Source organism: Conger conger, chromosome 4, assembly GCF_963514075.1.
Source record: "Conger conger chromosome 4, fConCon1.1, whole genome shotgun sequence".
NCBI classification, from domain to species: domain Eukaryota; kingdom Metazoa; phylum Chordata; class Actinopteri; order Anguilliformes; family Congridae; genus Conger; species Conger conger.
This window is the reverse complement of record NC_083763.1, coordinates 54,962,072-54,975,417: the sequence shown is the minus strand read 5'-3', so window position 1 is coordinate 54,975,417 and position 13,346 is coordinate 54,962,072. Positions and strand designations below refer to the sequence as shown.

General features: G+C 47.0%; 1 protein-coding gene across 21 annotated transcripts in view; it reads left to right on the top strand.

Annotated features, from left to right (window-relative positions):
- The window catches only part of dlg1a (discs large MAGUK scaffold protein 1a), a 173,991-nt gene that overhangs the window by 83,978 nt on the left and 76,667 nt on the right, over positions 1-13,346 (top strand). Inside the window, exon 1 of one of the 21 annotated variants that reach the window (XM_061240224.1) lies at positions 1,772-1,919. The exons of 19 other annotated variants lie outside the window; for them this stretch is intronic. In XM_061240224.1, coding sequence (XP_061096208.1) covers positions 1,830-1,919 — 90 coding nt within the window. In that variant the 5' untranslated portion in view covers positions 1,772-1,829. Of the gene's footprint in view, positions 1-1,771; positions 1,920-13,346 lie in introns of those variants that run through there. One more of the 21 variants, XM_061240225.1, reaches the window with a different exon arrangement.

The window sequence follows — 13,346 nt, the reverse complement described above, 5'->3', positions numbered from 1 at the left end:
TATATCAATAGCTGGTACAAGACATAGTAGACAGTAGTAGCTGTTATTGGCCAGTATCTCCATATTATTGTGGATCCCTAGTTTATCAGCAGAGTCCCTGCTTTGATACAAAATGTTTGAAGATCGTCTGTATTTAATCAGTATTTTTAAACTTCCTATTTGTAGTCAGCTAGCTTAGTCTCCTGCTAACCTTCTCCTGAACATGACCTGCATGTTTGAAATGCTTTATATTACCTGCATGTTTGAAATGCTTTCTGCTCCTTAGACTCGGGAAAGTAATGGCAAGGAAGCCTTGCTTTGTTGCTGAATTGTTGAGAATACTTGTGTATACTATGTTTATCAACAGTTCAGTTTGCACTTTAAGGGTTCTTTTTGAGGTGAGCGACACCTTGTCCGCTGCGTCTGAACTGTGAAATTAGCCTTACTCTGTCATTTTTGGGGGATATTTATATTTTTCATCGTGAATGCCGTGAGAGGGCAGGTGGCTTATGAATAGGCTTGCATCGTGCCATGTTTGGAATTGGAGACGACCAGCAGACACGCAATGTCTCTCTCTAACGCGGGACCTGTCACCCGCGCTAACGGAGCGTGCTAATTGAGTTCTCACTCATCGAATGGCCGTTTAAACTGAGCATAAACCGCTACAGATTAGCCGTTTACATTCACTACAGGCCAGGCGGTAGGCAAAGTTGCGCTAACGGCAGCGCTAACGATTGTGGGCTCCTTGACGCCTCAGATAGCAGGTATGTGTCAGAAGTTGTGTGAAGGAACGAGATGTCTAGAAAGGAGAAAGTAACGAAAGGGAAACTGGGGGTTTGAGGGGGGGGCATGGTGTGTTGGCGGTGGCTGTTGAGGTGTGTTGGTGGTTGCCTGATCGTGTTCGACATGTCATGTGAGACGTGTCCGTGAGTCGAGTCGCGTCAACGTTCAGAGCTCTATTTGCTGAGTCACTGAGAGGAGGAGGAGTAGGAGGAGGAGGAGGAGGTGGTGGTGATGTGGGCATCTGGGCACGACATGGCCAGCCTCACCTTGCCCCTGCTGTCCTTCTGTCCTTCTGTCCATTTGTCCTTGCCACTAAGCCCTCTTGCTCCGTAATCATGTCAACCTGGGGGGGGGGGGGGCTTGTCTGAGGAGATAAGGAGAGAGGAACGGCTGGAAAAGGAGGGGAGGGTTGGAAGGGGAAACATGGGGGAAAGGAGAGGGCTCTCTCTCTCTCTCTCTCTCTTTCTCTCTTTCTTTCTTTCTCTATCGGGGAACAGAGCAGGCTCATATCCGGAGTCCTCCAGAACTGGTATGTCCTACCCTCTCCAGCTGTTTTCCCTGACTCCTGGGAACGGCAGCTGGAGCCGGGGGTACAGACGGGGGAGCTACAGAGGGGGGGTGGGGAGCACCTCCTCCTGACGCAAGCTCCTTACCTCACTCCCCCCTTTCTCTCTCTCTCTCTCTCTCCCTCCCTCCTTCTCTCTCTCTCTGTCTCTCTCTATGCCCCTCTCTCTCTGTCTCTCTCTCTCTCTCTCTCTCTCTCTCTGCTCCACTCTAATAAACGCCACCGAGCTTCCTCCTCTGCGACCGCGGGGTAGCGCAGCGCTAACGCGCTAACCGCGCCGCCCGGAGAAGCAGCCGGAAGCCGGGAGGGGGGGGAAAGTTCGGATCTCCGAGAACGCCCCCCAAACCCCCCCCCCCCCTTCGCCCCCCCCCGTCCCCTGCGCTGAGATTTCCCTACGCTGAGGTTCGAGGGAGTCCCACTCGGTTACCCTCCCCCCTGGGGGGACCCCCCTGTCACACCGCCCAGCAGAACCGGACTGAACCGTAGCCGGACCGGACCGAACATGCTGGCCTCCGTGTGGTACGCTAAAAAGATGGGCCGCCGGCTGATCCGGACCATCCGCAGGACCAAGCGGCTGCACCTGCAGTTGTTGGTAGGTCTGGAATGCATGCGGCTCGCCGACGAGAGGTGACGCATTTAAAACCACCGCTAATGCGAGAGAGAGGGAGAGATAGAGGGCGAGAGAGAGAGTGGGAGAGAGAGGGGGAAACCGCAACTTAGCAAGTAGCACTTAAGCTGATTATTGATGGGCGGTGATTGGTTTTTGCATGGGTGGGTGTGTGGGTGTACATTTGTGTGCGTGTGTGTGTATTGTAAGTGCGTACATATTCGTGTGTGTGTGGGTGTTAGTGTGTTTGTGAGTGGGTGTTAATTTTTGTGCATACTGTATGTGTGTGTGCATGTGTATACTGTTAAGTGTGTGTGCATGTTTGTCTGTGGTTGTGGGTGTAAATGTGTGTGCACGTGTAGTTGCTTTCTCCTGTGTATATTTGGGTTTGTGTGCATTGTGTGTGTGTGCGTGTGTAGTGATTTAATTGGTGTGCGCATTCATGTGTCGTGATTTAGGTGGTGTGTGTGAATGTGTGTTGGGATTTAAGTGGTGTGTGTGCGTGCGTGTGTGTGTTGGGATTTAGGTGGTGTATGTGCATGTGTTGTGATCTAAGTGGTGTGTATGCATGTTGTGATTTAAGCTGTGTATGTGCCTGTGTGTATGTTGTGATTTAAGCTGTGTGTGTGTATGTGCCTGTGTGTATGTTGTGATTTAAGCTGTGTGTGTATATGTGCCTGTTTGTATGTTGTGATTTAAGCTGTGTGTGTGTATGTGCCTGTGTGTATGTTGTGATTTAAGCCGTGTGTATATGTGCCTGTGTGTATGTTGTGATTTAAGCTGTGTGTGTATGTGCCTGTGTGCATGTTGTGATTTAAGCCACATGTGTATATGTGCCTGTGTGTATGTTGTGATTTAAGCCGTGTGTGTGTATTTGCCTGTGTGCATGTTGGGATTTAAGCCGTGTGTGTGTATGTGCCTGTGTGCATGTTGTGATTTAAGCCGTGGGTGTGTATGTGCCTGTGTGTATGTTGTGATTTAAGCCGTGTGTGTGTATGTGCCTGTGTGTATGTTGTGATTTAAGCTGTGTGTATTAGTGCTTTCTCACGTGCACTGGCATTTGTTCCTCCTTACCACCACTGATGTGCTGCGAGTTTGTATCTGACGAAGGCAGTAATTTGTGCACTTAAACCTTTTTTCCGGAAAGAACCGTGCACACCTACGCACACCTACACACACACACACACACACACACACCTGCAGAGGAGAGGGAGCAGCCGTAGACAATGCTGTAATGTCCTCTGACATTTACACGCACACACACACACGCACACACACGCACACACACGCACACACACACACACACACACACACCTGCAGAGGAGAGGGAGCAGCCGTAGACAGTGCTGTAATGTCCTCTGACATTTCCAGGAAGAGACGTGTCAGGGCGGCTGCCTCTCCTGGGATGTGTAACTGTAACTCAGGGAGAAAAACGCCCTCGTAACCAGCCCCATTCTCCCTTTACTGACTCCCTCCAGCTCCCTGGCCCCGGGGCGTGAACACCGCTCCGGTCCTTTGAGTGCGGTCGCCCTGATTTACGACCGTGAGCAGTGTGCGTTCACATTGCAGCGTAGCGTAGTATAGTGGGTTCTGGGCTCTGAGGTGCCCTGGGGGGGTTATGGGAGGGGTATCTGGGTGTTTGATAGGTGAAACAGATCCCTGCACCTCTGATGTAAGGCTGTGCCTAAAACCATTAACCCCCCCCCCCCCCCCCCCCTTCAAAAAAACCCCCCCACCTGGGACAAGCAAATGACTCTGGGGCTCTCAGTCACCGACTCAAAGTAGCCTGCTTCCTGAATTTATTCGGATATTTGTTTCTAAAAATTGATTTTCAATTGCGTCACGATGTTAAGTAAATACGATAGGCCTTTTAGAAAATATATCTTGCCTGTTTCATGTTTCTGCATTTAGCACTAATTGTAAGTATTGAAGGCAGGACCGTTTTAATTAGCTAACGAATTAACTATTTTTGCCCCTGTCTTCTGACATATGGAAAACTCATTGGAAATCATTGAAAATGACACGATTAAATAAAAAAATAAAAAAAAATAGAAAAACAAAATCCTGAAAGTGATGGTCTGTGAGTATCACCAAAGTGAGTGTGTGAGTGTTTATTCAAATAGACTTTTTGTTTTCAAGTTTTTCTGACAAGAACTTTATCTCTCTGTGCCAGAGTTAGGGTGAGTACAGTAATTAATTGCTGTGTGGGGTAATTAATCAGTATGTAGTGTAATTGGGAACGGTGAAGTCACAGTATGACTGTGGTCTGCACCAGGCCTCCTGTGTGTGACACTGTACTGTGATCTCAGCATCTGTGTGTGTGTGCCCGTGTGTGTGCATGTCTGTATGTGTCTGTGAGTGTGTGAGCATAGCTATGTGTGTGGTGTGTGTATGTGGTGTGTTTGTGTGCATGAGTGTGTGCGTATGTGGTCTGTGGGTATGTGTGTGTGTATATGTGTATGTATGTCTGTGTGTGTGTGTGTGTGTGTGTGTGTATGTATGTCTGTGTGTGTGTGTGTGTGGAATCCCCGCACAGCCTCTCTGTCACAGCCTGAGTAGGTCGTGAGACACACGAGTGCTGCAATGCTACGTGCTCTTCTGCCAACTCTGCTCTTTCAGCATAAAACACACTGGGTTTAGAGCTGTCTGCCGTGTGTGTGGTAAAGTGTGTGTGTGTGTCTGTGTGTGTTTGTGTGTTGTAAAGTATTTTTGCACCTACGTGTATGCTTGTGTGTGTGTGTGTGTGTGTGTGCGCGCGCATGTTGTAAAATGTGTCCATGTTTGTGCATGCTTGTGTGTGTGCGCATATTGTAAAGTGTGTGATGTAAAATGTGTCCATGTTTGTGCATGCTTGTGTGTGTGCGCATATTGTAAAGTGTGTGATGTAAAATGTGTGTACGTGTGTGCGTGTGCGTGTGTGTGTGCATATTGTAAAGTGTGTGATGTAAAATGTGTGTACGTGTGTGCGTGTGTGTGTGTGTGCATATTTTAAAGTGTGTGATGTAAAGTGTGTGTGTGTGTGCATATTGTAAAGTGTGTACATGTGTGTGCATGTTGTAAAGCATGTGATGTAAAGTGTGTGTACGTGTGTGTGTGTGTGTGTATATTGTAAAGTGTGTGATGTAAAGTGTGTGTGTGTGTGTGCATATTGTAAAGTGTGTATGTGTGTGTGTGCATATTGTAAAGTGTGTGTGTGTGTGTGTGCATATTGTAAAGTGTGTACATGTGTGTGCATGTTGTAAAGCATTTGATGTAAAGTGTGTGTACGTGTGTGTGTGTGTGCATATTGTAAAGTGTGTGTGTGTATATTGTAAAGTGTGTGATGTAAAGTGTGTGTGTGTGTGTGTGCATATTGTAAAGTGTGTATGTGTGTGTGTGCATATTGTAAAGTGTGTGTGTGTGTGTGTGTGTGTGTGTGCATATTGTAAAGTGTGTGTGTACGTGTACGTGTGTGTGTGTGTGTGTGTGTGTGTGTGTGTGTGTGTGCGTCCGCATATTGTAAAGTGTGTGCTCTGAAGATGTTCTGGACTGACGCTCCATCATTTGGACATGACTGATCGCTTGTTCTGTGATTAAAGTAGAGAGAACTGGAGGTTAGCGCTGACAGAGGAGAGACTGAAAGAGAGGTGAAGAAAGAACAGGGGTGAGGAGTCGGGAGGAAAACTGCTTCCATTATTTTTTTCCTGCTTACTTTTTACATGCCCTTACAACCAGTTGCTTGTACACAGTTGTTTAATAGGCAAGCAGTACAGGCCATGTGTCCATCTTGTGTTTTTCCCAGGTCTTCTGCAGGAGTAATAACGGTCTGAATCACAACAATTACAGTGCGGTGATCAGCTATTTATATCTACTTTGCGACCTTTCCTTTCAGGGTCATTCGTGAATCAATAACAGCCACTGAAACCTGTGTGCAGACTACACAACAAAATCCAATACCGAACACACTATCGGTTTGACCAGAGGTCAAACAGTCTTCACTGTTTTGCTGTGGGTGTCGGCTAAAGTTCAGTATTTGCACAAAATGTACGATAAATTAACTGTTTAATAAAGTTTTGCGACTGACTTTTTAAATACCTTCTGCGTAGTATCTCAGTTGGTTGGTTAGTCTTTTGGTTTTACCAACAAGCTGGCTATTTTGTTAGGCTTGATTCCAGATGCTCAATCTCCGACTTGAGGCTGGCTTTTATTCATTAAAGAATTTAGATCGATGCCTGATGCACTGTATAGTATGTTAAAATGTGGCGCTATGCTTTGGATATAATTGTTAGCAATCTGTAAACAATAAACAACAATAAAAAGCTTAAAAATGGAGGGAAACATGTCCCCTATAACCACGTTGTGGTGAATTTTGAGTTGCCTTCAGGTTACCTTTAGGCCTGGCCTATTTTATTCAATGCTGAAACAAGGTTCAGTGAAAGCTATAGGCCTACCCTGTATCTGGTTTTAATTAATCTGCTTATTGACTTTTTAAAATGGGTAATTCCATGCTTGGTTTTAAATATTTAATGTTATTTGCATTGCCAATCACATTTAAGAGGGCACTTTTGCCCTGCTCGAATTATGATTAATTAAATTGTTATTTTATGTAGGCTAACTTTCTAGCCTATTTACTGCATCCCCTTCAGTTGACCTGCCAAATGTTTACACTCGCACGAAAAGACAGATCATGTTTTGATTTATTTTTTTGTTTGTGAAAGAATAAAACAAATAATTTACAGTGTAGTTGACGATATCAGGGACGGATGCTGCGTCTGCATAATTCAGGGGAAAAATACGAGCGCATGCAGAAAGATGTGCTGTTCGGCCATTCTTTACGACGTCGCCGCGGGGAAAGACAGCCGGTCGTCAATTCATCTTTTAAAAACGACCGCTCATCTCTTCCCCCTGTTTACTACCGAAATGAATTTGGCCTGGACGCTTTGGCATCTGAGCCGGAGGGAGAGAGGTCCATGTACCGCTCTGTCCTTGTGCTGCGGTATCGACCGAACGCCCCGCAGCCGAGACCAGCCGCGAGAGGGGGAGAAATCGCCGTTGACCAGCAGCCGGTAAACTGCGGCGGCTTATTGACGTGCAGGGAGACGGGTCCTTATGAAAGGAGAGCACATTCTCCCACCGCCCTGGCTACTGACAGATAGAGGAAGGACACGGTCACCAACGGGGACTGTTCGCATCCACATATCCAAGGGCTAACCGGCAAAAATGTATGATTTATTACCAGTAGGGCCAGTCAGTTAGGCTACCCCTAGATCCTGTGGGTAGCTGAGGGATTTAAGTTTACATTTATTCTCCTGTGAGTTGGTTGCTAAAAGGCACAAGTGTAGGCTACTCAGTTTTACTGCCTGTATTTATGTAAATGGCCTGACTACTAAAATCAAGGGAGATGGACTTATGTGGAAAAACGTGGATAAACTGGATCACTTGCAGGGTTTTTCCATTAGCCTGTGGCTAGGGTTCATGACAGGGACCCAGAAGCCCTGGTGTAGCCACGATAAGATCCACACAGCTGTTGGGGCCTTGAGCAAGTCCCTTAACCCTGCGTTGTTCCATGATCGTCCCCTGCTTAGCCTAAAGTGTAAGTCGCTTTGGATAACAGCAAAATAACAAACAAAAAAATTAATTCATTTATGCGAAAAGGACCAGCAGCATTTTGCAAATTGGCACTACAGCGGTTTGCCGGAAGCTAGCGGACGGTCAGCTTTGCATTCTAAACTGCCAATCTGGTCTTGACAGCCTCCCATCAACTGTCAGTTTGCCTCAACGCTGTCATGGTGATTTGTAAAACGGGCTGCCAGTGGTTCTCCCATTGAATAGCCTGTTTGAAAAAGACGTGCAGTGATCTGGCACAAGTGAACCTGGGAGCTGCCCCTGTTGTATGTGAAACCTTTGTTGTAGGCCAGAGGTACACAACATCGGTCCTGGAGGGCTGGTCTGCTGGTTCTTGTTCCACCCTGTTATCTTAGTTTTAGTATCCTGACAGCTCTATAAAATTCACTTCTGTGGGCTACTTGAGCATTGTAAAATATTTAGGATAGGCTACAGCAGGCTGCAGCTGTAGTTGGTGCTTGTCAGATAAAGATATGATTGAGCTAATTAAATTATTAAGAGCAGAAATTGATTGGCTCTTGTTGTGCGTCCTGGTTTTTGGCTATATCATCACTAATCATCATTAAAGGCCATCATTGCATCCTGTCTTATGCGCTTCTTAGCAGAAGCTTTTATTCAAAGCGATGTACAGTATGAACGCGTACGTTTTTCAGCATACGTAGGTCCTTGGGATCAAACAACGTTCGCTCTGTGGCCGCAACGCTCTCCCAACCGAGCCGTAGGACTTTCAATCTTTTTACCGTTTCTGAAACAAGACATGTTGGGTTTATTGGATGTGCTCACAGTCATTTAATGTCTTGTCTTGTCAGCGGATGGGAATGGATAGCTTTCCCCGGTTAGCAGAGCCGCTATCTGCCCTCATCGATCGTTGAAGCCCCTGTGACCTGGAAGGCTGTGCGAGACACTCGAGGAAATGCAGAGAGCTACATTAGCCCGGCCAGTTCTCGATGAATAATACAGCATCATGTATACTTAACTTCAGCGTCTTTCTGGCCCTGCGCTAATTGCCTTCAACGGGCGCGAGCAGGACTTTGTCCTGGGTGAATTATATGATAACTTTGTCACGGGAGAGTAATGCGATCCATTAGGAGCGCATTAGCGCTGGAGGGTAAATCTTGGGTCGCGTTGGGGTTTCATCTGGAGTCCGAAGTGCTGGATGAGATAATGTCTGTTATACCTGAGGGCTGCTGGCTCATCTTAGTCTCTGCCACGAGCATCCGCTAGAACTCCCTCTGGGGTCGACGCCAGTCCCAGCGAACCATCGTTACCCTTGTCCGTTTATACAATGCTGGCCGTAGCTGGTGGACTAATGAGGTTTTATGAATAAAATAATGGGCAGAGCTATGAAATATACTGGACCGTCAGTCACTGACTTGTCTGAAACATTACATTACAGGCATTTAGCAGATGCTGTTATCCAGGGCGATGCACACCAAAGTGCGTAACCAGGGACAAGTGCGCTGAAAACCCTAGAGCAAATTACAGTTCTAAGTGCTGGACGTGACCACAAACAATAGATAAGAACTTGGACCCTGTAGAGTAATCTGCTGAGAACAAAAACAAACAAAAGCAGCTATAAAACAAAAGCAACTTGGCAAATATGACTAGTGATGATAAAACAAGTATACTGTGCACATGTGTGATAGGCACGATGAACACCTTACATTGGACTGATCTAATTAGAAATTACAGGGAGTTAGGGAGGGGTGGGGAGAGGTGAACCAATCAACAGACGTTTCTCACAGTGATTGATTGATTCCCCTTCCGTCACAGCCAAATGGAAGTCTCATGGGAACGGTACTTCCTGTCCTTTCCCATAGGTATTGAATAATCCACATTAAATACTTTAATTTATAGACACCAGTAAAATTCCTGCAGATTAATTACAGCCTTTTAAATAAACGATTATTTACAGGGGGCGGCATGTAGCCTAGTGGTTGAGGTACATGACTGGGACACGCAAGGTTGGTTGTTCGATCCCCGGTGTAGCCACAATAAGATCCGCAAGGCTGTTGGGCCCTTGAGCAAGGCCCTTAACCCTGCATTGCTCCAGTGGAGGATTGTCTCCTGCTGAGTCTAATCAACTGTACATTGCTCTGGATAAGAGCGTCTGCCAAATGCCATTAATGTAATGTAATGTCATGGAATATTAGGAAAATTGTTCCTTCGGATGACTGTATGCTTTTGGTTAGTACCAGGAGTTTTTACTGGCAGTTCTCGGGAATCACAGTAGCGTTTTCAAAGTAGGTTTTTATTCTCTAAGACGTGTGTTTGATTCAGGTCTGAGATGGAATGAAGTGGAGATTAAGTTGGAGTGGAGCACACTCATAAGACCTGGCACATTCTTGAGCGCGGAGGCAAATTTGCTGGAATGGGCCTTGGGGGAATCCCTCGCCGTTACCACATTAATTTAACCCCCCACTGGAGTTTCATTGTGCTGCTCCAGAGGGGCCCTGAGGAATAGTCTGCCTCCACTTCCATTTTAAAGGAATAACACCCCCTACAAACGATCTTGATCTAGCACTTCTCCCGCACAGGAAGGGCGTTTGTTCAGCCGGGCGGTTTGGCTGATCCGCTCTGCTTTTAGCAGCTAGCTGTAGGCCTGGATTTATGACTGTGCTATAAATAAAAGTAGTATCAAACTCGGGGCGGTGCGTGTGTGGTCCTGCAAAGGGGCTCTGGCTGGAGAAAATATACGGACACTGGGGGAAACCACACTGTCATCCGGTCCTAAAACCGAAGGAACACAGCCCTGTCACTGGGAGAAACATGGTTTTATTTACTTTTTACATTATAGGCATTTGTCGCACGCTCTTCTCCTAGTCAACTTACAGTGAGTGCTCAAAGAAAAGGCATGGATTTATACATCACAAACTTCATGTAGCAATGAATGCACGTGTATTGGTCAGGACATAATACACCAACAATAGCTAACCCTTCATCACTAGAATTAGTGTAGGTTAAAAATTTTGGTTCTCTTCCCCCCCCCCCCCCCCTTCACCCAGTCCAAATGCAGATGGTATCTAGGTTTGTGACTGAAAGCGGTTGCCAGTTCGAATAACTCCTGGTTTTGGGTGGAAGATGAGTGGGTGGTGGGTGGTGGGTGGTGGGTTGTGGTTCAGAGCTTCTATTTTACACTGGGGAAGGCTGTAACTTAATTAACTGGGACCTCCCTGGGCTCTGTCAACCCCCCTGCTGTGTAAGTGACGGGTGCTGTGTTTGTGAATTACTCGGTGGTAATGGATGGCCTGCCTGATAATGGTCATTACAGTCAGCCCACGCTCTCCCCACTCCCTTGTCTTAATTCTCAGACAGCAGCACTGCACGGCGCACCCCCACCCCTACATTGAAGGCACCTGGGGAAAATATGCCTTTCTGTCTGTTGCCTCATGTTTCCCCAGTGTCCTCCATGGGGTTCAGTGTTTAGGTGGCAATTAACACTGTTCAGCCTTGGCCTGCCCGACCCTGTTCCTGGAGATCTACTGCCCTGTAGGTTTCCACTGCAACCCTACCAAATCACACCTCCTTCAACAGCATGGGGTCTTCTTGAGCTGCTAATTAGTAGGATCCAGTGTGTCTAATTAGGGTTAAAATGAAAACGTACAGGTCAGTAGATCTCCAGGAGCAGGACTGGGCAGCTCTGCTCTAGAGGTTTAGTGCTGTCCAGTCCTAGGTTAATAGCTGCAGTCCAGAAGCACGCAGTCAGGAGGTGACTTCTAATCTGCTCCCGACTCCATGAAGACCACAGCAACTGTGGCCATTAAATATACATACCCTATGATTTTTTTATTTAATTGGGCATACATTATTGATTCACTCCAATATTTATAAGGTCAAATATGAATTTTGAAGGGTAGCATACATCTTCTAAAGGGCTGAATTGAGACCGGAGTAGATCCCGTTAGGTGTATGAGCAGTGATTTATTTCTTTTGTTCATGGAGAGTAAAGGCAGTTTAAACTCTACAGTCAGTTGGAACTTTGCCCTTCGATGACATAAGGCGCACAGTTGCCTTACCGCAGTGGAACATCAACGTTTGACAACTGACATCTGGTTCAGTTTGAGCCAATATGGCTGCTTTGCTCCCTCTTACTGTTCAGGCAGCTCAGTCGCATGGACCCCCAGGAACTGTGTGAAGCCCCTTCCCCACCATCTTGTGCTGCTGGTTCCAACAAGAACCGACAGCCATGTCAGTCATAGAGATGGGAATGGATAGCTTTTACATGCATTGAGGTTATGTTCCTCCGAAAATCGTTTCGGAAGTACATACTTCACTTGTCATGAGGTATGGACTTGAAAAGATAAATTCTGACAAAATATGTAAATGAGCTAATTTGCATTTCAGCAGTAAACAGAAAAAGGTAAATTTGACTGAATTAGATTTAGATTTAGATTTTTTCAGTGGAACAGAACATTATTATGGATCCTGGATCATGGAGGACTGGGTGGGTGGCATTGGTCTATGTACTTGTGGTAAATATTATGATTAATAATGTAATCATACAAATTTGTCGGTTGGCCTGAGAATTTAGCCAGTGGCCCTGGTGGATGATGGTAAGGAAGTACAAATCTGTTGCATGTCACATTGAGTCTTCTCATGTTGAGGTTGAGGCTCAGAAGAGACCGGTTTGTCACTCCGCAGTATTGCGTGTATCAGGAGATGACCGTTGTCTCATCTCCTATCAGTAATACCACAGTCATCCTTTCCAAGATCGGTGAATCATTTGTTGCGCAACATCGGCAACAAAAAAAAAGAAAGAAAAGAAACCTGCTTCATTTGCTCGGTATGCTACCTGTAATTTAGGCGATTGTGTTAACGTCGACGCGAGAATAAAACGCGATGATGCGACAGCGCTATTTTTATTCCGCACGGAGACTATATTTAGACGGAGGAGAGAGAGTCTGGAGCGGCTTGCTGGGGATTGTTGCTGGCTTTATTTGATGTGAAATCAGTTGCCATGGATTCCATCCCCTAGGGGAGGGGGGGGGGGGGAGAATTTGGCGGGGGGGGCCATCGAAACGTAAGCTGTGGCAGTATCTCCTACCTCATTTGACACCTGTGGCACTCCTATGGCTGCCTTCCCTCGCTGCCTGGGTGGTTACCGTTACAGCGAGCGGGAGGGAGCTGAAACGCACGTTTCCATCATCCACACCGGAGCGTCGGCGTTTTCGTTCCGCAGTTTCTCCTTTCCCTGTCTTCTCCTGTGTCTTTTTTATTTATTTTTTTCCCCTCGCATGGCAGAGGCGGGAGTTGTGCGCTGGGAGTCGGCGGCTGTGTGGGAGACGGAGCTAGCGCAGCGCCTGGTGGGAGACTCGTAGCCGGAGCACGAGCCGTCCGCGTCCGCCAACATGGGCTCACGTTTCACCTGGAGGAAACAAACCCCACCTGGATCTCTCCGTCACTACAATGCCGAGAAGCGACATGTCTGGGTTTCTTTTTTTCTCTCGTTCCAACCCCCCCGCCCCCTCTCTCTCTCTCTCCCCTCGCTGTCTTCCAGTGACGGATCTTCCGCCGCACGTTTCCCAGGATTAAGTTTCGGAGTTGTGTAATTGTGAAGGGTCGCGGGGCGTAAACAGTGTTCCGTAATCTTATCTGCCGAAGCAGGGCTAGAGTTTCCACCCCGGACAATACGCCAGGAGGAGGGAAAATCAATGGCTTTGTAAAAGCTTTCTTGTGGCCTGCGCAGCCCCTAATGACCGGCAATAGCATTAAACGCTTTTTCAGACCCGAGGATGGGGGGGGGAGGTAGAGGAGCGGAGAGCCTGGGCTTCCATTGGTTTCTCTCCACGTCTTCCTGTCTTTGATCCT